Raw genomic sequence first — 25,898 nt, 5'->3', positions numbered from 1 at the left:
ACATTGAGTTTCTAGTCCTTAGGAAAGTCCAATTTAAGTCTTCAATGGCCAAGACAGAAGCTTGAACTCTGCTCTTCAGAAAATGATAGTAAGAGAAGAGGGATCTTAGTAAAATACAGAGCACTTCCTAAACTACCACTTAAAATGATAGAAGTGGTAAAAGATTGTATTGAATTTGACTAAAATCTAAACATTTCCTATGGAAACACAGTTTCCATATAAAACATTGTTCTTTTTAATTACAGGTTTGAATTTGAGGGACAATTTATTAGACTAAAACTAGATAGCTTTCATCTTTTTACTACCTTGTGTCACAGAAAAGCATGAAGGCTTCCAAGTTGGCCAATAAAGGCAGTAATTGCTCAATCTTGCATTTCCTCACTTTTGGGGATTTACGTTATCTTAGTGCTTAATATTGCATTTGAGTTGTTTGTCACTGTGGATTATTGAAGGATAGCTCCTTGTGCTCAGTCGCTCACACACACTGTTCATTTATAATCATTTCTGTTCCAAGTACCCTGTGTACAGCTGCTCAGGGCTTTTGTAGCCTTCTCATCTGCTGCAGGGTCACGTTCATTCATTCATTCAGATAGCTGTGATTTTAAATGCAAGCTCTCTTGTTTGCTCAGTTCTTGTTCCTTTGCCCCTGCCATTCTCCCACCTCCCCCTTCTATCACATACAGACGGCTACAGACTTGGCTGGGGAGCTATCAGACAGTTACACACGTTTACAACAACAGGAGAGAAACAGCCAGACAAAAGGTGACAGCAAATCTCATCATGGCATCAGCAGCTCTACAGTTCTTCGCTTTCATCCTAGCCTTGTTTGGCGTTTTCGGCGCAATCACAGCTACCTTGTTACCAAACTGGAAGGTGAATGCAGATGTGGGTTCAAACATCATCACAGCTATAACTCAGATGCAAGGGCTCTGGATGGACTGCACATGGTACAGCACCGGGATGTTTAGCTGCACACTGAAATATTCAGTCCTCTCCCTCCCTGTTTACATCCAGGCAGCACGGACCACCATGGTTTTGTCTTGCATCCTTTCTGCTTTCGGGATCTGCATTGCCACTGTGGGAATGAAGTGCACCCGCTTAGGAGGCGACAGGGACACCAAAAGCCACACTTCGTTGGCAGGAGGAGTCTTCTTTATCCTTGCAGGTATATTTGGTTTAATACCAACAGCCTGGTACACCAGAGAGATCATTTCAAATTTTCTGGACCCAACAGTCCCAGAAAGCAGCAAGCATGAACCAGGAGGAGCAGTTTACATTGGATTCATTTCGGCAGGACTTCTGCTCACTGCAGGTGCCATCTTCGGCACTTCCTGTTTTAAAAAACAGCAGAGAGCATGGATTTACCCTAACAAGCAGGAGCAACCGTTTCCAGGTGCCCAGCAAGAGAACACAAGCTACAACCTGAAAGACTATGTGTAAATATAGTTGTGGCCAATGATCCTGTTCAACCAAGGGTGGCTTTGTTTACTGTAGTTTTGTTTTTAAATATCAAAAATAGGTTTATATTCTTGATGTATGCCTCGTAAAGATGAAAAAAGTTTAGCTACTAAAAAAAAAAGATTAAAAAAAATTAAAATCACTGCGACAATCATTAATTTATTGTTGATATTGCTTTGCAAAGAAATTATATTAGAGAAGAATGAAGAGTATAAATGTGTTTGTTTCTTTTTTTAGCATGTAAAAGGTAGCTTGGATCTGTAATATGTATATTTAATTTTACCAAGAGCCTCATTTTAGTTATGGCACTGGCTAAACCAACTCTGTTTTATGTGAAATCCTATGTATTGTTTTTAAAACAGTAGCAACATCTATCTTTCATTGGCAGTTCCCAACTACCATGATAACACTTAAAAAGAGAAACCTAATATCAAGGGCTCAAGAGAGATTCACATTCAATTGTTGCCAAACCTAAAACTGTCCCATGCATGACTACCTGCAGCAGGTTCCATTCTTATTTCGAAAGAAATGTCTACTTCATATTCTGTTGCTGATTTAAGGATCAAACACACATCAGGATTAAGAAAGACACACCAATAGCCACATCTTTGTAACTAAAGGAAACGTTTTAACCCTCTCATTTCAAGCTGCACTTTTAAATATTTTTGTGTCCTTCTTGACTTCTGTGTGGTCTTAACTGAAATATCTCCTGATGCCAATAACTAATCAGTGCTTCAACCTTGAACATCATTTGGCTACTTTAAAACCTATACTTTATGCAAACTGTTTACAAGGCAGTCTTGGATCAGGCCCCAGAATTACTGGCAGTCTGCCACGCAGAGCTCTTGCAGGTGATAGCAACTCAGTTTGTAATTACTTTGCCAGCATGATTCACTTGGTTAACTAGCCTTGCTTCTCAGAACCTTCTTTTTAACATGCTGCAATGATTATTAGACACTGTAGGGAATCTCTCATTTCCATTCAGAAGGAGAGCTAGAGTTTGAATCTCTTGGTGTAAAAGGGGAGGAGGAATACAAAGAGGAAATCTTTGACCAATAACTTGGGACATGATCTGAGTTACACATATATTTACACGTACAGTGATTTTTTAGTGCCAGTAATATGAGTTTACGTTTTATTGAAGAATAAGGCTTAGCCACTTCTGTGAAAGATGCACAAAATTGTTAGGTTCATATGTATTAAGGCATTCTCCATAAACTGGAAACAGTGCAGAAAAGGGCAATGAAAGTGATCAGGGGTTGGAGCAACTCCCCCACAGGGATAGGTTACAATGTTTGGGGATTTTTAGTTTAGAAAAATGGCAAGTAAGAGGAGCCATAATAAAAGGTTTATAACATGATGCATGGTGTGCAGAAAGTATAGAGATGTTTTTCTCCCTCTCTCATAACACTAGAATGATTGCTCATCCACTAAACTGAATGGTTGGAGATTCAAGACAGACAAAAGGAAAATATTTTCTTCACAGTGGAAAGGATAACTAACTACAGAATTTGGTGCTGTAAGATGTGGTGACAACCACAAACTGACGTGGCTTTAAAAAGGGAAACAAATTTATGAGGGATAATTGATCAATGGCTACTTGTCAAAATGACTGTATTCTACCTCCAAGATCTGAGGCAGTATACTTCTCAATACCAGTTGCTGGGAACTGTCCTGGACCCTGATCCTTCTACATTCTGGCAAACTGACACATTACATCCAATTCAATGAGACTTCTTTATTGTGTCATGGCAAATGTTTAATGGTTACACTCTTCAGAAATTATATAACTGATGATCAGTATAGGCTCTATGTAATTCCAGAACAATTAAAAGCTAAAACCTACAACCATGACAGAGATCAATACAATAGGTTTCCCTACTGAAATCTCTAGAGGCTCAAAACACAGGGGAAGGGGCTCAGATTCCTGGGGTCATACTTCACAGGCAATGAAGGACAAGTGAAAGTAGTCTGAATTATTACTGGAGTCAAGCTTCCCAGGCAATCAAAGGCAAGAGTTCTAGAAAAGGCTCAAAAAATCCATACACAGAGAGACTTCATCCAACTTAGAACCTTTGTTGGGATCTCTCTGCTACATAGTTAGGCCCATTAAGTCCAAGAGGAAGTCTACACAAGCAGAGTGGTGCATTCCATAGCTTTCTCTTTGCTGCATGAAGAGAGCCCAAGAGACAAGATCAAATCCAGTCTGCTGGCACTGAAAAGCATCACAATATTTCTCATGGCACGTCCTTAGCAATCCAAAATTCCAATTAGTCCACGTGCAGAGTGCCTCCAGAGGCTCAGACAACAATGGATCCAAACAGAGAGGGTTTCAGGCAAAGAAGACAGAAACGCTCCTCACCTTTGCATCGACTTGAAAAGGGAAAACGTGACTGCAAGACACCTCTTCTGGACCACTTAACAGACAAAAGCTTTTGGCTTTTCAGCAAGGCCCCATCTCTGTCAGGTTCTCACAGAGAGCTTCCAGCCTCCTTGCCTGCCAAGGCCAGACCCCAGCAGATAGACGGAATAAAGTGACTCCACCCACTCTCCCTCAGCTCTCCTCTGAGAACGTTGACAGAGATAAAGTCACAAATTTGAATATTTCACAGCCTCACTAGGCCCAGAGCCTACTTCTGATCAAATCTTAGCTATAAATTATAAGGCCCACTGCAGTGCTGAAGCTAGGCCCTAACAGGAACAACCATGGAGAGAGGTGTATTACTTGTGAGTTTTACGGAGGAGTCTGATTTGTTACAATAGGAAACACCACACTAGACTAAATAGGCCTTTGATCGGATCCACTAGGGCCCTTAAATTCTTAATCAGATAAGCAAATTGTTTTAGAAATCAAGGATTCTGATTTATTATGCTATATATATGGGAACAAATGTAAAAACAAAAACAAGACACAGATCTACCGAAGTTATTTGGCTACTGTAGCACTTCATTCTGCAGGATAGTCATATGAGGTTTATAAATAATAATGGGCATACTGTCTTTCCACACCCCTCCAAGAATCATCTTTTTTAGGATGAGAAAGCAAGTGCTGCAATATTATCTCAAATATCTGCATGGACAACACTGAGATATACCTGAATTGTCTTAATATAAAAAACTGAAGAAAACAAGTGAACCAAAAAATATACAGCTTGAGATTTTAGCATGATCATGGCATAAGAGGAGATCCAAATGCAAGATCCTCTACATTTCAGATCACTACAGATTAAACCATATAATTCAGACCACATTGATCCCTCAAGAGGGAGAGCAAAGAGCAAATAAATCTCTTGGGAGTAAGGTGCCCAAACAGAATGACCTGGTTCATATGTAAAGACAACCCATTAGTTCAACAACCCATGGGTTGTCATGCACAAGCAGGCCTATAGCATGTCTGCTACCTGCAAAATCCACAATCGGCTTCTTCGTAAGCTGTGGAGCATGATGTCTGAACCTGGACCACTTAGCCTCTAAACAACCCAGCACACCAGGTTCAGATATCATGCTCCACAATCTACAAAGGACCTGACTGCAAGTTGTGGAGTTACAGCAGAAGATATGGGCATACTGTAGACACCATGCCAACTCTTTCTTGCTCATGCATGACAATCCATCAGTTGTTATGCAAGCAGCCCCAATAGCTCATTATGGAGCTTCAAAGTTCATAACACTTTTCCAAAGTAGTTTCAATTACTTCAGTGGATTTAGTCTAAAATTGTAGTGGTTGATCAATATAGTAAGTATGACCATCATCTTCTTCTATGCAGATCACGAATAGCTTGTGAACACATTAGACAATCTCAAAAACCAAGGAATCAAGGAATTACATAGAAGTGGGGTAGATCTAGAACCAGCATCTTAATTAATATATATTAGCAGCTTGTTTAAATACTTGAGTGTATTGGCCATCCTATTTGTGTTAAAAAGATTTTGAAGAATGTAAGGTGTTGTCTGAGGCCAAACACGCAATTCAACCATTTCAAAGGCAAAAGGCAAACTTGTATATGTTCATACAAGCTAAACCTTTACCAGAGTCAGCTAAACAAAAGTGCAAATATACTGACAGACTCCACAAAGGTGCAATGATGAAAGAAGACATTTAACAATTGCTGGCAACAAAGCCGTGTCAGAGCAAAAGAAATACCACAGAGCGACAGAGAAGGAGAACAGTCATTAACAACGCTGAGCACTCTCCCTACGGGCATGCATTGCTGCTACAATATTCACACACAAAAAACAAAATAAAACTAAACAGTTTTACAGAGCACGGTCACAGAGAAGAGAGCACCACATATTTATACAGAGGAATTCAACACACACAACTCTGTATTACTGCTACTGGAGTAATCTCCAAGACAATAGATCTGCAAGACAAAATGAAGGACCATATTCACCATCACAAAGATCATCACAAAGCACTTGAAATCTAGAATGTCAGACAGGATCTGGTTTGCAAATAACACTAACCTATGGCTTATTTAACATATGCGTAGTTGAATTCCAGGTTCTCATGATATGCGAATCCAGTTGAGTTAACAAACTGAGTTAACAACAAATAATGCAAATACAGAACCCATGGACTGTGGTTGGTTTGTGAACTCTGGGTGGTTTAAAACATGGGTTGCCATTACAAGTGAACACACAATTGTGGGTTATTCATGGGTTATTTCGCCAGGCTACAACAGCTGCAGGTAAGAGTAGCAAATAAACCAGTCCTTCTACATACCAATGCTACAACACCAAGAGGGCATTTGAGAGACAGGGAGGGAGCAGGCAAGAGGAGAGAACCAAACAACCCATTGGTTGAAAATAGAAACCATGGCTTGTTCGATTGCTTGCCAGACAAACCCTGGGCAGGGCAACAAACCATGGGATAAACTGTGGGATAAATAAACCATGTCAGAGTCTCACACAGAAGGCATTCTAACCCTTCCCACTAACAGGATCACAAAGAGTACAAGTCGTTCCAACAATCCCCAATGCTTCCTTCCAAACTTTATGTAGGGGTCTCTAATCCAGAAATGCTAAGAATGGGGAGTGATATTGACATAGAAAATAACTTACATGTAGTTGGCTTCATTCTAACCAGGAAAAATCCTATCATACCAAGCAATGTGCTATTACATAGCTATTAGCCCTGCCTGAGCAGGAATTTGAGCTTGGGCTTTCCACAATCCAACCCAATACTATTTGCCGAACTGGCCCTCTTTCAGGCAACAATAACTAAAGTATTTATGCTCTAAAATGCCCTCAGAAGGTCAACATTGCCAAGTTCTAGTTCATGTTAGGGAGCTTATGAAAAACTAAACATATACGACATCAAACCCTGACTTGAACTCCTAATTCAGAATTCATTTGACAGCAATCACTGAGGAAAATATAACAATAGTAACAGACACCCCTATTCTGATCAGAACACACTATTTACTTTGCACTATTGAGAAAATGTGCAGTTATTATTTTGTGAGTCACTTCCAAATCTGCCTCAACAGAGTTTGTTTGGCTCCAATGCCATTAATGTTCAGTACAGATTTTCAAAAAAACAGCATCTGAATATCTAACAGCTGAGTTGAAACTCACCAAGCCAATTCATATTCATAGTAGTGTGACAGGCTCATTTATCATCTGCTAGTGCCAAGCACAATCTTCAAGTCTGCATTCCTACCTTGGTATTTATCACCTCTCTAAATCTTCACCTAGCTGAATGTAAATGGTTACTAATCCATTGGCAAAAGCAGCTTTTCAGCTTAGATTCTTTCTCTGGGCATCTGAAAGTTATTTTGGCAAAAAATCCTTATGCCAGTTAGCCCTAAACCTTTAGGTTCAAGGCACTGTGATTACCACTAATGCGTAGAGTTCAAGGAGCTCCACATAATTCAGCTTGCTTTGGGAAATTTCCTCATTTAGTAGGAATCAATGAACATGGCGAACTGCATTAAAATTGGAGTACCATTAAAGGCAGATTGGGGGGGGGGAGGTACAACATTCTATTAATTGTCCTTCTAAAACTCTATATTGTGTAGATTTACCTATTTCTCTCTCTTTTAAAGATAGATGTCCTTTATTAGCTGTCCAATATTTTTGTTCCTCCAGCACTAAATGTCACTTTATTACGGAATTTAGTTTTGTTTCTCAGAATCATCTGAAGCAAAATCTACACAACTGCATGCAATATTAGTTCTCACTCATTCCAACTGCTCTAGTGATATTAAACTCAGCTCCTATCAGACCATTCAACTTGCTTTTCTGTGTTGGTGGCTCTGTTAATAACTGGATGAAGCTTCAACCTCAAATTCTTAGTAATAAAAGAGAGAACTCACCTCTGGTTTTGGAACAAAAGCTCGACCTGGAATCGTGAAACACTTGTTAACAGTGCAAAGGTACTGAGACATAATAGAAAGTCTGCTTCGCTGCCTGGTTCCTGTACTAGCCGTCAATCTCTGTGAAAGAAACAGGGTGTTTTTATGAGTGAATTCATCCAGGCTAATTAAGTGGTAATTTATCAATTAAGTTATCAAATTGTTTCTGAAGGTGTCCATTAATACCTGTTTGGGAAGGGCATTAACTGTATCTAGAGATGTAAAATTTCTGGAAATTTTGAAGCCATGGAAAAAAGTTTTGTTTATGTTGTTGATTTGTTTTTGGAAAAATTGAATTTTGGGGGGAAATAGAAAAATAAGCAATACTTATTTTAAACACTCTTCACACTTTTTTTCATTTCCCCCCCTTTTATTGTGAATATTGGCAAAATCTAACAGAAAATACATTGTGAAAATGGGGGAAAAAACCATACATTAAATATATTGGATTATCAACAATTTCCATCATGTGTACTGTTCAAAAAAAAGGGGAGAGAGTTATACAAAGGTTTCAAGGAAAGCAGACTAGATATCTTGCAACCCTCCTCTTACATATAACACCCGTTCAAAAGTTGATAATATTATTAAGCCTTTGATCCATTGCATTATGGGAGGTGTAGATTTATCCTTCCAATGTGGTCGTTTAAGTCTTTTGGCTGTCATAATGGTTCTGAAAATCCATCTGTGCTGACGTTGTGTTAACTTCCAAGAAGCCGGTAGGTAATTTATGAGGACATGGACATTGTTCCATATTATAGGTTGTTTCAATACAAAGTTCATCCTTATTACTACCTCCTCCCAAAAAGAGGCAACTACAGGATATTGCTAAAACAACTGAGTTAAAGAAGCATTAAATGCATTACATCTCCAACAATTGTGCAAGTTAGACAACCCCTTATTAAAAAGGCATTGTGGAGTCCAATAAACGTGAAACATTTTTTTTTTTGCTGAGTAAGATGTAACCTGAGATCCATAGAAGCTTCAGATACAGATGTTTCAGCAACCATCCATTGGTTAGTCAAGATAGGCCATTACAATTCTCTATTCCATTCCAGTCCAACTATGGGTATCATATTTACTTACTGCTAGTAAATACTTATGTATATGGATCGTGGATCAATGTTTGACTTCAGCTGTTATAAGTGTTTCTAACAGTGCTGGCTCTGAAGCTGTAAAAGCAGCTGGACCAAACCTAGATTCCAGCAGATGTTGCAGTTCCAAGTATTGCCATTGGGCCGTAGCAGGTAAATTATGTTTAACACACAAGTCTGAAAAGGGCAAAGCCTTGTCGTCTGAGCTTATTAATTGATCCAGAGTAAAAATCATCTTAGCCGTCCATGTCCTTCACAAAAATGCTTTCTTTCCAATTCTTAATTCTGTCTAATTGCACAAGCCAGGGTTTCCAAGCATAGATCAAATATCAATGGGGAAAGCGGACATCATTGCTAGCATGTCGCTCAAGCATGAAAAATGCTGACAACCAACCATTGGTCATAACTCTTGCTCTTGAAGTCAAATATAAAATTCTAACCCACTTCAAAAATTCTATTGCTGAGACATAATCCCAGACATCTGGGATTCCTGAATGAGACGGATTATCTTGATCCATTTCAATCTGGCTCCAGGCCTGGTTATGGGACAGAAACAGCTTTGGTCCTAGTTTATGCCTGACCAAGGGGACTTTAGGAATTAGTCCATGAAACATCTGAATCATCCTAGAAGCTAGAAGAAGCAGGAAGAGCTGGCAGCAGAAGAAGACTAGTCTAGGAATACAGGGCTCCGTAGAACAAACCCCAAACTGTCAAGAATACGCATTTTCTTCCATATTATGATATAGCGACTTTATTCACATGATGCAAAACGGAGCATGACTTGGAACCTCCCAAAATGTCTCAGTAAAAGATACATTACATCAATAATTTTAATAAGAAACAGAAGAAATAACTACGCTTAGAATCTTACAGAAAGGATTAAAAAAAAAATTCCCCCATGGCTTCATTAGTTTCAGACAGTTTCAGGCTTCATTAGTTTCTGTCTATAAAAGTCTTATTACATAGTTTTTAGAAATAATTTGTAGGGGGAGTAAAAGCTTGGTAACAATACATAAACACCTTGCCTTAAATTCTAAAAAAACCCCTTGTAATTCATAATCCAAAGCTGTTCTTTTTTCAGGAAAAAAAAATGGTGGGGTGGGGGGGAGGTGGAATGGAAACAAAGCTGTTTTTCCCGCAGGGGTTTTCCAGGCCTTAACATCTCTAATCATACCTGTCAAAACCATTAAGGAAAGATCAGTGTTAACTGATCGTAACAGGCCTCCATACAAAGAAGACAAGCCCAATGACATGCGCTATGTCAACCAGATGCACTATTGCTGTAAATTTAGTTGCTGTTATTTGCTATCAAGAATGCTGCTCAAATGAGGCCTTCTATAGCTGAAGTATATGTAAAAAATAAGTATGGATCCATCACAATGATACTCTAAACTTACCAAAATTATGAAAAATCAACACAAAATACATTTTAACAATATCTTAAATGTAGTATTTCACTAAATTTCCCAAACCAGACTTATAGGAGCATTCAGAAAAAATTCTAGAAGTTCTAGCTCAAACATTTTATAAAGGCAAGAAGCAAAAGCTAAAGAAGTATCATCAAGTCAAACATTGTTTTCAACCATTACCATGAGCACTGAACTTGTAACTTATAAATGTTCATATAATAGTCATAATGGTATTTAATCTGCTGTTCACACTGAGCATAGGGAGCTGATCAGCATCTCATGGCACAGGCAGGAGCTTTGATAACTTTAAGATACTTCTCTTGATGAACTTCCAGAAGAAATAACTCCTGGGAGGAGCCAAACCACATGGACCAACCTAAGGGTCCAAGAGTGTGATGAGTCCCTTGAGGAGATAAATTATGTATATTCCCCTGTTATTGATAAACAAGATAAGATTTTTCTTCAGGGACTTTTGGATTCAAAAGAAAGAATGTTTGAGAACTATATCATTCCAATACCAAGGATTTGGAGTTAATTAAGCAATTCCTGTCAAAATGCCACCAGCTGTTAACCACTATGGCTGAAATATGTAAGGGAGTCATGGAGCCAGCCTGCTCTACTACAAGCAAGGGCAACCAAAAGGAGACATATGGAAACATTGACAAGAAAAACAACATGCTCCATAAAAAAATCTATCAAGGAAAAGAAAAGTAAACAAAGGAAAGGCCCACAAAAAAAGAGCAAAAATATCAAAGTTGGTAGGAAAAGTCAAAAAATGACTCAGCAATATAAGAAAATGAATTTTAACAAACTCTTTAAATTGCTGGAGGATTCATCAAAACCTACCCAGCAGAAGTAAGCAATGCCAACATAGCAAAATGAAGCCTGTAGTTCAAAATGACCCTGAGCTACCTGTGCCTACAAATGGATCAAACGAACTAGTGGTTATATTTAATAAAAATATTTTACCCACCTTTATCCAAGCTCAAGGCACGCAGAACATGAACACCATAAAATACTAAAATGCAATAAAATAAAAATCCACCGTAATCAAACAATAACCAGAGCACCAGGTCAAGGGTAAACAGGAGCAATAAAATACAACAAAAGGAACCCAAAGGCAAAGGAGGCCAAGGTGCAAAAGTAAGGACTTTACAGATCAAAGGGCTCTTAAAACAGAAATATTTTAACATAATAGTAGAAAACCAATAAATGGAGGGGGGAAGCAGGTAATCACAGCAAGTGAGTTCCAAAGTCTGCACATAACAAAAGAAACATGGCCACTGTAGATGAACAATGTGAGAGCAGGCTCATATGGCAGAAGAGATCCCTACTCTGTTCCTGAAGCAAATAACACTTTAAACGTGAAAAACAACAATTTGAAATAGGCAGCCAGTTTGCAACATCCAATCAGCATTTTGCACAAGCTGAGGTTTCCAGACATTTTTCAAATACAAACTCACGGAGAGTACATTGTAGTACTCCTGCTGCAATATAACTAAGGCATGTGTCACAATAGCCAAATCTGTGCACTACATCTTTTTAAATCTCTGGATTGAGCCCACTGTACATCTAAATGAAATTAATCTTGGACTAGAGCCAGAGAGACCTGAGTTCCAATCTCCATTTAGCCATGAAACTCAAAAGATTACAGTGGGTTCGTCTTATCTTGCAGCCTAACATATCACACAGGGATGCTGCAGGTATAAAGAAAGAGGGGAATCATATACATCAGCCTGAGCTCCTCGGAGGAAAGGCAGAATAGAGATGTACTTAAAAATCTCAACAGCATCTACCAAAACAAGATCATTCTACTACCATGATCCTGTTACTGCATTTTATGTAGCTTCAGGTCTTATCAGCTTAGTACAATAAACTTAGTGCATGCTATTTTGCATCTCATTTAAGCTACGTTATGTGCAGAAACACTATAATCTACATGTCACGAACAAGAAAAAACTTGGTAGCATATACAGCTGGTTATAGCTATATAAAGCACAGGCTGCATTTCTGTTCTCAGCTTTGTGTTTCCTCTTGGTTGCCAACATACCGCTTTCCTTCATTTTCAGCCTGTTTTAGCTTTGAAAGATTCATCCATTAGCCATATTGCTAAGCTCAGAATAGCAGCTAATACTATTAATTATTTTAGCAAACCGAACTGAAGCTTTTGTGCCAGAAACCGCAAGGACTGAGAGCAGATAAAAGGGGTCTGGTTTGTCTCATGACTGCAGTGTCTGGAAAGGTTGACTCTGATGGTTTCTACATCTTAACATTAAGAACTAATCTTGAACGTTCTATCGCTTCTACGAACCAAAGCGAAGTGGAGCACACACCCTAATTTTTAGGGACTTCAAATTTGCACAAATAGGATTGTATATTTTTTTCAAATTATCTGTGGTCTGTTTTTTAAAAGTAATTAGGGAAAAGCGGGGGCAAAATCTTGATCTGCCCCTCCAGGTCTCACTCCGTGGAGTGAAGCAGGGGACGGGCGGATCAACCAAAGCGGTTCGGGCCCGATCCAGAAGTTCCGGATCGGGCCACGAAGAGGTTCAGGGGGTCCGTGAACAGCCTACTAAAAATAATAAATACATACAATCTCATTTATCTAACTCATGGAACCAACCCCACCCCCACCCCAAATGCATCTATTTTTTGATGTGAGTAAAAATTAATAATAATGAACATTTCTGGAATTAAAAAAATCTGCTATAGCCTACCACCATTTATCAGAATGGGAACACTGTAAAATCAGGCTTAACATAATGGAATTCACAGCATCACACTTCCATAGTTGACATAACAACCGGAGCTGGTAATAGGCACTCCTTGTCACAAAAGCCACTTGGGCCTCTAATGACAATGATGCATCCAGGAGCACCCCAAACTACATACTTGTTCTTTCTAAGGGAGTGCACCCCTATCTAGAACAAGCCAATTATCCAATTCCCATACCTGGGAATCACCAGCCATGGAGTCTCTGTCTTTATCAGGATTCAGTCTCAGCTTGTTGGCATCCAACTCTTCACTGCATCCAGGCATTGGTTAAGAACAAGCATAGCCAATCCTGATTCAGATGTCATAGAGAAACAGAGCTGTGTAACATCAGCATACCAATGACACCTTGCCCCAAATCTCTTAATGACCTACCCAGATGTTAAATAGCACCAGGGACAAGATGGTACTGTGTGGCACCCAATTGCCAGGGAGCCAAGGCAATGCTACTTTCTGGAACCACAAGTAGGAACTATTGTAGCACAGTTATTCCAATTCCCAGCTTGCAGAGACAATCCAAAAGAATGCTGTGGTCAATGGTATCAAAAGCCATTGATATATAACACAGGATAAACAGTCACCCTCCTTGTATCTTTCTCCTGCAAGAGGTTATCCAACAGAGCAACCAAAGATGATTCTTCCCAAAACCAATAGTAAGGAAATATACAAACTTACCTCCCCTACTTCTTTCTGAAAGGTTAGAGACATCTGTGTCCTACCATAACGAAAAGGTCCATCTCTGTTGGATATCTTCTCAAGCCACTTGATTATTAAAGGGGTTGAAACACTGAAAGGCAGATTTCCAATAATATGTATGTCTGGTGGATCTGTAAGAGAAAAAGACACTGCTTTAAAAATCGACTCTATGTAGAGTACACAACCTACGTATGTTCTACAACAATGTTTTTGCATCACACATGCACACTATCATTCATGTAAATTTGATTAACCTTCACTTATATAGGGGGGTCAAATAGATCTGAAGATGTGGTCAGTTTCTTACTACATATATTTCTCAGCCTTAATAGAGTCAACTGCCATGGAGTGTTTCATCCCCATTTCTAACTTTTTGTGAATTGCAATATACTGACAGTGCTGTGGTCGTTTAAACCCAATTGCATGGCATGGGAAACTGAAATTACTATATACCAGGATCATAGGCAACACGCCCCATTGAACCCAGATCTCCCGACTCCCAGTCCAACACTTTAGCCACTACACCACACCAGCTAAATAAACAAAATTATTTATTGCTCTTTATGTCTATAAATGCTTAGATGTTTTAAATGATTTCTATTTGCTGTGAGAAAGAGACATGCTGGATGAAATACAGCATTTTGTCTTTTCTTAAATGTCATATTTGTGTGTACAAAAATAATTATAAAGGTTTTTACAAGCTGAAACTGTGGTACATATAATTAGCAGTTAGAACATTCATTATGTGAACCATCAAAACTGTTTTTCTGTTCATAATAGCTATTTGGATTGTTCATGTTGAACAATACTTGCTAATCAAGCATATAGCATCATTTTAAGCAGATAAATGGGGGCTAATCACTATTTGAAAATCTTTGCAGCCTGCTCCACAGATCTCATCCACCTCTCCATTAAGGATCCTCAACACATCATTTCTTCAGGTTAAACTAAATGCATCATCAGTAATCACATCTGGGCTTTTTACATAAGTAACAGTAAGTGGAGAGATGGCAATTTTCATTGGGTCCACAAAGTGCAGCGCAATGAGGTTTAATCCTTTCCTCCTTTGCTGAAGTCCCAGCAAAACTGCTACTGACCCCAGAAGCAAGCTCAAACAATATTCACAATTGCTTTGAGGAATCATATATTTATGCCAAGATAAGACAATAGTCAGATATTCAAAAACAATTTAGCGTTTAGTTCTATCAATATGCATCTATCAATCAAATTTAGGGAGTTCTGAATAACCATAGTTCTATTATACTGACCATCTTCCCAGTTCTTCATAAGGTGGTCTGGAAAGGCTTGACCCAACTTATATGTTAAAATATCTCCATGAACAATACGGACTTTTCCTGGAGCAGCATCAGAGAGCATCTGAAGTTTTTCCAAAGGGAAAAAAAGGATTCACTCATTTAACACACTTGAATATATATACTTTCTCGAACTTCTGTAATGTAAGAGTATTTACACTTGAAATGCACCACACTAAGATATGAAAGAGTCAAATCAGGCAACTGGGCATGCCATAAAGAAAGCTAAATAGAATGCTAATGTGTCAGAAAAATAAAAGGCACCAAAACACACCAACTTTAAGATTTTATATTGAAAACCATTCCTCACACCCTGTGATAAAATGAAGCAAGACTTCATTTCTGCTGTTCTTCGAACAACAGAAACATTTGTTGGATCAAGGAGGCTTTCATAAGCAGAGTGACAAGTATAAATGCTCAATTTGATACAACCCTGTATCACGTTTTCATATATTTTAAAAAGTACAAATAAAAAAAGCTGGTCCCCCATCCATGTAAATGGATTTTCTGGGACTCCTCTGTATTACTTGGAACACAATGGGTTGGATCCAGACTTAGTCATATTTAGAGTAGATCCACTGAAATCAATTGACCTATGATTAACTTGTATCCCATTTATTTCAATGGTTCTTCTCTAAGTATGACCAAGTCTAAATCCAACCCAACATGTATAAATGTTATTTTATTTTATTTCTTTTAAAACATTTTTATAGTGCCACCACACCATTTCTGGCATTGTGGTGCTTTACAATAAAACATAAAACAATTTCCATTAAAAACCCTCAACCCACATTAAAATTTTAAAATAAATTTTAAAATAAATTTTAAAATAAATTTTAAAATAAATTTTAAAATAAATTTTAAAATAAATACAAATGGAAACAAAAAAATTTGTTTCTGAATAGTAATCTATGTACAATATTTAGACCAACTGCATTATGTGATCATACAAATACTATGGAGCTGCACCATCCAATGGCAAAAAATAGAACTATCCAAAATGCTGTAAAAAACTAGTTCTATTTTCAAAATGGCTTCAAGTGTTTTGAACTTTAAAGTTCTTTTTTCGAGGGTATTTTCTTTTTTCCTGTTCCAAGGATTAGTTGTTACTCTCTCTCTTTTCAAAATAAATAAATAAATACAAATAAACTTGCTTTCTGATCTTAGTTCATAAATTGCCAACTGCCAAACCATGGTTTGGAAATGAGGAATGTGCCAGAGGCTCATATTCTCCATCCTTCCCTATCTTGTGCAGATTCTCCCTTTCCTTCTATGGATTACTGTGTGTCTATACTTCACCATATCATTCAAATTAGGAAAACTATGGTTAGCGCTAAGCAGGACTGCCGTGCAACTGTGTTTTCAAATGGGTTTGCAAATTTCTCTTGGTGCTAATTGTGTTTAGACATAGTTAGCCTGAAATCACTGTTGTCCAGATTCAAATATCATGCAAACTATAGTTACAACTAACCATAAAAGGAAGGGAGAATCTACGTATTTGGGGGAGGGGAAATGTGTAAGCCTTCTATATGTTCTCAATCTCCAAACTACAGTTTGGAGCTTCTTCCCTTGGAGTACAGAAGAGAGAAAACGTATCATCCCATTTTGAAAATAAAGCTAGTTTGTATACAGAAGAATGGCCTATCTTCGAGGATTGTGTCAGGATTACTGAAATAATATATGTGAAGTGTTTTAAAAATTCTTAAGTATTGTTAGCAGAAAAAGTGTGCTCTTTAGTAATGGAAATGGTTGATCTTATTCAATTACATAGTTTTCTTCTCTGGCATTTTAACTATAGTAAAAGCTGGACCATAAGGGTATTTCAAAACAGACTATAATACAAAAGCAGTTTTAAAAATTGTAGGCCAAAGTAAGGTTAATAAAACCTGGGACTACGAATCAAGAAAAGTTGAATTTTGAAATCCTTTTCCCATTTACTGTAGAAGCTATCATGTATCTCTTCAAAAATTGCAATCAAAAGCCACTGACTGTTTATTTTCATTCAACATTATCAAAAACAACATCTGCAGAACACTGCAGCATATCAGAAGCCTGTTAATTGCTGTTATGAAAGCCTGTTGCTCATGCAGAAGGCTGACTCATTTCTTATAGTGTCAATTATTGTATATGTATCTATCGATCTAGGACTTGTACTGAAATGTATATTCAAATATTAAGCCATTTTTTCCTACTTGGGTAGATTACTGTCAAGCCTAATGATACAAGCTCATGATCTTTCTAATCATTGGTAGTTAATGGCTGGACCAAATAACTGCAAGTCTTATTACCAGCACAATCCCATGCACGTTTGCCCAAACTAAATCCCACTGAGTTCAATGGGTCTTACTCACAGGTATAATTTAGCAGGATTCCAATTAGGTGTAACAGATGGAAAATGTCTTTAGTGCTCAAGTACCATGCAAATATATCATCTGTTTGTATCAGTACTGAGAGTGCCCTTGCATTAGTACAGCAACTATTTGTGAGTGCATATTTTAACCTGAGGAAAAAATCTCAACGGGCTGTATCTGAATTTAGGCATGTGCAACTGAGGAGGTAGAAGTAGACTTTGCTGCCCCATCTTCCACAGCATCCTGAAAATGCCACACAGAGTGCTAGGGCACTCTGATGAATTGTGTTAGCTGTGGTCCAGATGGGGTGTGTGTGTGATCCTAGGGTGACCATATGAAAAGGAGGACAGGGCTCCTGTATCTTTAACAGTTGTATTGAAAAGGGAATTTCAGCAGGTGTCATTTGTATATATGGGGAACCTGGTGAAATTTCCTCTTCATCGCAACAATTAAAGCTGCAGGTGACCCCCAAAATTGGACACAAGCAGCTCTATGAGCAGAGCCCTTCCATTCATGTAACACAGAGCCTAGATGCAACCCACTGCATTGTCAAGGAGCTCACACACTTTTCCTGGCTCAGGGGTAAGATGAGCTCTCCCTAGTATTGTGTTGAGCCTTGAAGACACTGGGAAAACAGCAAGAAATCATCCTGCCTTCTGAGCGTCCTGAAGGGATATAGGTTCCATCTACTTTGGATAGATGAATTACAATTTTTAAAATTCTTAAAATACTTAGTAATTATTTTATAATAAGTTTATATCATCTTTGAATATTACTAGCAGGCAGTAGACTCCCAGTTAGTAAAGAATGCAGTCAAGTTGTATATTAGAATAATCTTCTATTATAATAAGGCAGCTAATATCAAAGCACAACACAGATAAAACACAAACAGATAAAGGTCTTAATATCTGTGATTAAGAGTTGAATCCAAATATTTTACTAGAAAGTAAGTCCACTGAACCTAATGAAACTAACTTGTGAGCAAACTGGATTAGGACTGGGCTGTAACAAACAACCGAAACATGCTGCTTATGACACAGACCTCAATGGAATATTCAACTTTTAACACAATGTAACTTACAAAATTATTACTATGGACAGGCAATTTTTAGCAAGTATTTCGATACCTGGAGTCCTGGAATAAAACGAGGATCTTTCTCAACTAATAGAAGTTCTGCAACACCAGCATTCAAAATGGATCTTGTGATTCCTCCTGGCCCAGGGCCTACCTCGCAGACATAGGCACCTTTCAGATTTCCCGCACTTCTCACTATCTTATCTGCAAAAAAGGACACATAGACATGGCTTTACTTTTTCAAAGCATCAAGCTCATTAAGAGAAATGGTTCTTAAAGTAAACAATTCATTTCAGAATGGACATCATCCAATTAAATTTGTATAGAATGCACTGTATAGAAGGAAAGGAAAGGAACCTCTCGTGCAAGCACTTGAGTCATTGCTGACTCCTAGAGGGATGCCTACTTTCGCTGACATTTTCTTGGCAGACTTTGTAGCGGGGTGGTTTGCCATTGCCTTCCCCAGTCGCAGCTACCTTTCCCCCAGCTAGCTGGGTACTCATTTTACCGACCTTGGGAGGATGGACGGCTGAGTCGACCTGAGCCAGCTACCTGAGAACCAGCTTCTGCTGGGATCGAACTCAGGCCGTGGGGAGAGTTTCGGCTGCAGTAACTGCTGCTTACCACTCTGTGCCACACGAGGCTCTATATTGTATAGAAAGACTAGCTAAAAAATCATAATTTATTTCATTTCATTTCCAGTATATAACCTGAACTATAAAACTGTTTATACACAGAGACACATATAAAGCCATGCTCAAGCTGGCTACTCCGATTTTGTAGAAAAAGCGCCAATAAGTTTCCAATCTACAATGAGTTCCCAACCCAGATTAGAAGCATAGACTAGTTTCCAAAATCAACCGACTTCCAAATATTTACTCTCAATGAATTTACCAGTGAATTTCAGCAGCAAATCACTACCTTTTCCTATTGCCCTAGGAAGCACCAATTATACTACACAAGCACTGGCTTATTCTACATGGAGAAAGCGGAGAGGGAGACATTTTTCTCACTTTTATATAATACTAGTACCTGAGTTCATCCATACTGATTGGTGATATTTAGGATAGATAAAAGGAAACATTCTCCACATAGTTATGGAATTCACTAACACAAGCATGAAATTTGCTACCACAAGATATAGTGATGGCCACCAATTTGGTTGGCTTTAAAAGAGGATTAGACAAATTTATGAAGGATAATGCTAAAATGGCTACTAGTCCTGATGGCTATGTGCTACCTCCAGTATCAGAGGCAGTATGCCTATGTACATCAGTTGCTTAGGAACACAAGCAGGAGGATGCTGTTGCAACCATGCCCTACTTATGAGCTTTTCAGAGGCAGCTGGTTGGCCACTGTGCAAACAGAATGCTAGACTAGGTGGATACTTGGTCTTATCCAGCATGGCTCTTCTTATGCTATTTTGTATTTGATGTCTTTAACCTGAACACTCCCCATAGCACATGTTATTAGGGGCATTTGCAATGTAACAAATAAATAAATAAATGGCATAAACTGGTCACCGGGGAGTACCCAGTGCTTATTTAAAATACTTATATCCCATGTCTGTCCTGTGTAATACAATGCCCATGTGGCTTACAGTCAACAATTTAACATAAAAGCAACCAAAAGGGCTAGATGGACCAATGATCAGAATAAGATCCCTAGTATATGGTCACATACTTTTAAAGGGTGATTTGAATATATAATCTGATAGTCCTCAAGTGACCTAAAGCACTTTTTCTCATGCGTCCAATTAGTTGTGTCCACCTTATGCTTACATATCCCACTTAATATTCCATTAGTTCTTTCATTCGGACTAGGTCAGTTTGTTAGCGCTTGGCCCTTAAAAGCAACTAACAAATAATTTGAATAAATAAAACTTCTATTAAAAATGTCAATCTTTTTAAGCACAATTAAAATTGGCTAGAAAACCACAAAATACCTCATAAATAAAAGTTTACAGATGACACAGAAAGCTAACCTGTAAGTCTCAAATCCAGAAGGAAGTTCTGGGATAGCTGCTTTTCAGCTCTGAGTTTAAATAGTTTAATAATCTCTCCAATTGTTGGAAGAGGTGGTAGACGGAAAGTAGCCACTTGTCTTGAAATAGCCATTGATCAAGTTATTCTTCGTCACTAGCAAAACATAAGAATAGAGAAAAATATGTTGGCAAAGTTTTATATATTCAACTATCAAAACAATATGAAAACAAGACTTAAAAGTTCTACAAACAATTACACATACATGAATCTATTTCTAATTAGGTCAGCAGCGCCTAACACGCATAATACTTTTTCCCCCTTTATAAAATGTGTTATTAGTCAAGTTTCTTTAAAAAGTATGTGAAATTAAAGATGTGAAGGCCTGGGGGGGAAACTGGAAAATTAGGGGGGAAACCATTTCCCCTGTTTTTTCTGAAGCCCTTTTTGTTTTTTCTAAAAAAATGAAGAAAAAAAGCATTATAGAATGTTTTATTTTAGCATGGTGAATCAAATTTTTAAGACAAGGTGTTCATATATTTACTTCTCCAAATGACTTCTACAAACTATGTACAGTAACAGACTATTACAATTTCTGTGCACTGACAAGCAAAGTCCTAGGTTCCAAACTGAGACTACAGCTCTCAAATGCAAGAGCAAGATGCATTTCTGCGTCTAGGGGGCACTGCCATTGAAGCAGAGATTGAAACTGATAGTGATAGCTATAGTTCAGAAAATGAGTCTGATTAAATTCCATGCATATTCACTGAATCTTGGTCCCCTTTTTTTCTCAGTTCTTTTTATGGGAATGGGTGCTTTATGTCTGCTTGACACATAACTTTCTTTGTTACTAATGTTAATGGTTTCTTCTGGAGGTTTTTAAAATTGTTTTTTGCCTGGTCCTCATAAACTGGCAAAACCAAAGAGGTTCCTTACAGCCCAGGTGTTCCTTACAGTTCAGGACCTTGTAGCTTCATTTATTACAGAAAGAAAAACAAAAATTTAAAGTAGTAAATTCAATTTGTAATAATTGCTTAAATACACTGTACTTTTAATATACCAAATGTGATAATTTTATGGCAAACCAACTTGTACACAATTACATTTTGTTCCTAAAGTAAAAAAATGACTTTCAATCCGTAAAAAGTGCTAATATCGCATTTTTTCCCAATTTTTCAAAAAAAATCCCTTTAAAAAATCACCCAGAAATAAACGGTTTTTCCATGTCTTCAAAATTTCCAGAAATTCTACATCTCTAGAAACAACATACACTCTCTCCCTTGAAGACGGTGTCCCAGTTACCAATGTAAATGTTACTTTTGTTGGTTAAGTGGGCTAAAGGCTCAGAAACACTCAGCTCTGAAGGGTCCTTTTTCGGAGTGAGGAATTGTGGGAAAGGTAACCACGGTGATCGCCTGAAAAGAAAACATCCAGTGTGGCTCTCGCCTCGCTGCCACTCTGAAGAACGGTGCTGAAGGAACTGAGGAAAAAGTAGCGGGTGCGACTCTTTGAAGCGGCCACCCAAGGCCTAGCTTGGAGACGGGGGGGTGGGGGGTCGTATTTGCCGCGGCAGGAAAGTGACTGGCGCGACTCTCCACAGCGCCCACTGATTGTGTGGCTCTGAGAAAAAGCCCTCCGAGTAAAGCATTGAACCAGGAGAGGCAGAATAACCTGCTCAACGTTAGCAGCCCCCACTGGTGCCCTCCCAGCTCTCATGAGAGTCAGATGTGGAGTTGCCAACTGCTCAGAGAGAGACGCGCCAGGCTTGCTCTCCTGCCTTTTAAATAGATGCTTGATCTGCAGAAATCAGAGCGGGAAGCTTTTCACCAGCACCTGGTGATGTGCTACAATTGAACTGCTGTAGGGGGGCCGGCTGTGGAGAAAAGGGAGGCGGCCATCCACCACCCCACGGGCGCTCGGGGCTTCCTTTTGGCTCGGCCGGTTCCCTCGAGACGAGTTTGCGCGGGAGGAGGGAAGCGATGAGAAGAACCAGCCGGCGCGTGCAGCAGGGGAGGGGCGGAGGGAGGCGCGCCAGAGGCAAAGACAGTCCACGCGCCACAATCCCTGTTAAGAACCCCGTTTACCTCAGAGGAGACGCGAGGAAAGACGCGGCGTGCAGGAGAGGGCCCAGAGATCCCGAAACGCTCTCTAATTCTTGCTTAATAGCATTGAGTTTTTTAGTTAGCGTGATTTAACCTCTCCTGCTCCCTCCCCCCACCCCCGGTTCGTAAAAGAAATCCCTATATGACCCCGGATGTGGATGAATGCTGAACGGAAATGCATAACGCGGCTCCCGCCTCCTGGGACGAGGAGACAAGAGGAAGGCGCTCTACCCCTTCCTCTTGTCTCCTCGTCCCAGGAGGACCCCACCCTCGCTCACTGGCTGTTCTTAAAAAGGGGACGGCCGCTCAGCCGCGTTTAATATGAATTTTCGGAAAGTTGCAGCGCGTCAATGGCGTTTACCAGTTAACTCCTTATTGACGTCTCTGTTTTATTTCGCTCCCTCTTCTCATCCTTGATTTCCCTTCTTTCCTGTTCGTGCTTTCCGCCCGCCACACACGCGCGCACACACACATATCGCTAGCATTTTCAGCCCGGATAGGTAATCCAGTGTGGTGTAGTGGTTAGAGTGTTGGACTGTCAGTCGAAAGACCCAGGTTCTGGTCCCCACTCAGCTATGAAGCTGGGTGTCTGGGCCAGTCAATGACTCTCAGCCTAACCTACTTCGCAGGGTTGTTGTGAGGATAAAATAGAGAAGTGGAGGTTCATGTATGCTACCTTGGGCCCTTTGGCGAAAAGGTGGGATAAAAGTGTAATAAATGAATAAAATAATACAAGCTTCTTCCATAGCGTTTTTGTCTCACCTATCCTCTGTGGAACTTGTCTATGAATGAGCCTAAAGCTGGTCCATGAAGTAGGAAAGGCAGAATGGGAAAGGCAATTCAGAGAAAAGCAAGACGTGGGCCCAGGAACAGATTCCAGTGAGGCTCAACCTTCTTGTTGCAACTGCCCAAATCAACAAATAACTGCACTTAGGTTCTCTTCCCCCTCGCTCTCCTCCCCCATCCTCTGGAAATTGGGACTAAGGGGGACCAAAGGTATAACTAGGTCCAGGCAATTTTAAGCCCCAGTACCTCTGATTGCACTGGGAGTGAAATAAACCACAAACACAGTTCAGCCCAGTTCTCAGTGGCAAGATTATTTTTGGTGGTAGCCCTGCATCTATAGAACTCAATTTCTCTAAGGGGGAGGGGGGAATCCTTCGAACTTGTAAAGAAAAAGTTGTAAGTGTGTTTTTTGCTTTTTTAAATCGGTCTGGGGCACACCTCCAATGCAGCTTTTACTAAATGCTGGGATCAGTTAATTGCACTTCCTCAATTTGTGTATTGTTTTAATTGCTTGATTATATGTTATGATTACTTCTGTTTCTATGAAACTTTGTACACTGCCTTGAGAAGGCAGTTATGTCTTGAAAGGTGGTTTATAAATCATTGAATACATAAATAAAAACAAAGTTTCCACCTAGGAAATATATAGAAGAGAGTCTCAGGAGATATCCATAGTCTTAGGAGAGTTCTATACCAAGCAGGATAAAACAGTTTGAAAATGTTTTGAAAACTGTACATGGAATGTGTCCTGGTGCTTGTCTTGACGAGGTATTTGCCCTGGGGTGTGATCCAGAGTGGCAGCTGGTCATCTATATGATGCAGCCGCTATCTCAAACCCATCCAGGGGCAAACCCCCCAAAGCACCGCTTTTAAAAAGCCGGGCACTTACCTCGACTTTTTTATCTGGAAGAGAGGTGACAGCATCTGCTGTCTGTTGCCCTTGCTCCAGAGCTGCATTGGAGGTGTGCTCCAGCTGATGGTGACCCCTGATTGGTTGCCAGTGAGCCGAATGGCTGTTGGCCCGCCTGACAATTCAACTGCATGGGGAGAAGCCAAAAGAAGGTTTTTTTTAAAAAAAAACAAAAAAATGGATACAGGAGCAAAGCAAAGGTTTAAAAATGTTTAAAAAACAAACAAACTGGGACCTAAGGAGGCGCAGCTGCCCAGTGCACAGGCGCAGCACCTCCAAAACAAAGTTTTTTTAAAAATAAGAAACAAAAAACTGGGACCCAAAGAGTTGCGGGCACCCAGTTTACCGGTGGGGCGCCTCTTCCAAAACAAACGTGTTTTTTTTAAAACAACAAAACAAACTGGAACCCGAGGAGGCGCCCAGTGCACAGTCGCTCCTCCTCCTCCTCTCAAGCCAAGCGTCATGCTCGCTCCTTCCCACAGGGATAATGCAAAAGAGTGCAGGTTTGGGGCTTTGGGGGCTCGAGGCACCAAAGCACCATTGTCAAGATGAGCCCCTGGGCCCCAACAGTTGTCAATACTGTTATATTGTTATAAACCATTTTAAAGCAGTAGTGTAGATCCTGCCCCACAGAGTCTCACTACTTAATAACCATGATAGACCCTACTTGGTCTTAGCAAATGAGTTTCAGTGTTAGAAGGCATGGTATACGTGTAGGCTACCTTGACATGAAACAATACTTTTTAGTGCAAAGTAAATGGTGTTAGACTGGAATGCAACTATAGCTATGTATATTAAAGTGGAAAATGCTAGTCCCCAAATAACCTTTTCTTTTCTGATTACAAAGGAACCCCTTATTTCCCTTGTAATGGATATGTTGAACTAAAGGGAATGTACAACTGCAAAAAAAAGTTAAGCACTTCCTGAAACTGAGGCAGCGCGAACCAGCTACACAGGTGCCATGAGGCTGTAGGTTTCATGATCAAAAGGACTTGAGTTAGTTATCATTTAGTTTGAGCCTGCCCCTGTTGGAACAGATAAACTACTATGCCTTGATGGATGGAGAGAAAAATGGATTAGCCAAACACCTCTCTTCGATGGGCCAGAAAGCAGGGGTCAGTGACTGACTGTAAAACCCGGGTGGGCTTGTGTACATGCAGCCAGACCTTCAGATAACTATCCTATGCATGTTAGGTCAGAAAAATGACCTACACCTGGGGAATGCTGGGAGTTGAAGGCTTTTCCCCCCTGACTAAATATGCATGGGATCGCACCATAAGAGCTTTAAAGGTCCAACCAGCACTTTGAATTGGGTCTGGAAAAGAACAGGGAGCCAGTGTAACCAGGACAGAATGGGTGAAGTATGTTCTAACTACCTGCCCCCTACCGGTGTTCTTGCCATCATATTCTGTTCCAATTCACATTCTGAAGCTGTGCAGGGTGCCGGTGCGGGTAGACATCTTGAAAGGCAGCCCCTCATAGAATCTATTACAGTAATTCAGGATGGATAGAACCAGAGCGTATGTCACAGAGGTGAAGTGTGCTTTCTTTAGATGGGGCCATAGCTGGCAAATTAGCTGAAGCTGGTAAAAGG

At 39.6% G+C, this 25,898-nt stretch overlaps 2 protein-coding genes across 2 annotated transcripts in view; one reads left to right on the top strand and one right to left on the bottom strand.

The window, feature by feature from the left end:
* Window positions 1-22,722, bottom strand: part of TFB1M (transcription factor B1, mitochondrial) — a 33,703-nt gene extending 10,981 nt beyond the window's left edge. The window contains exons 1-6 of the mRNA XM_063124526.1: window positions 22,591-22,722; window positions 20,509-20,662; window positions 18,577-18,728; window positions 15,054-15,162; window positions 13,765-13,916; window positions 7,779-7,898 (exon numbers count right to left, since the gene is read on the bottom strand). Of these exons, the coding sequence (XP_062980596.1) occupies window positions 7,779-7,898; window positions 13,765-13,916; window positions 15,054-15,162; window positions 18,577-18,728; window positions 20,509-20,641 (666 nt within the window). The 5' untranslated portion in view covers window positions 20,642-20,662; window positions 22,591-22,722. The remainder of the gene's footprint in view (window positions 1-7,778; window positions 7,899-13,764; window positions 13,917-15,053; window positions 15,163-18,576; window positions 18,729-20,508; window positions 20,663-22,590) is intronic.
* On the top strand, window positions 736-1,500 carry CLDN20 (claudin 20). The gene has a single exon (XM_063125684.1). The coding sequence runs from the start codon at window positions 781-783 to the stop codon at window positions 1,438-1,440; it is 660 nt and encodes a 219-aa protein (XP_062981754.1). The 5' UTR covers window positions 736-780; the 3' UTR covers window positions 1,441-1,500.
* Window positions 22,723-25,898: the final 3,176 nt, after the last annotated feature.

The sequence above is a fragment of the Elgaria multicarinata genome, chromosome 4, assembly GCF_023053635.1.
Source record: "Elgaria multicarinata webbii isolate HBS135686 ecotype San Diego chromosome 4, rElgMul1.1.pri, whole genome shotgun sequence".
In the NCBI taxonomy this organism is placed as follows: Eukaryota; Metazoa; Chordata; class Lepidosauria; order Squamata; family Anguidae; genus Elgaria; species Elgaria multicarinata.
This window is presented reverse-complemented; position numbering and strand designations above follow the sequence as displayed.

Bases quoted from the DNA above. Each gene is read 5' to 3' on its own strand.
- CLDN20 (XM_063125684.1), top strand. From the start codon at position 781: ATGGCATCAGCAGCTCTACAGTTCTTCGCTTTCATCCTAGCCTTGTTT.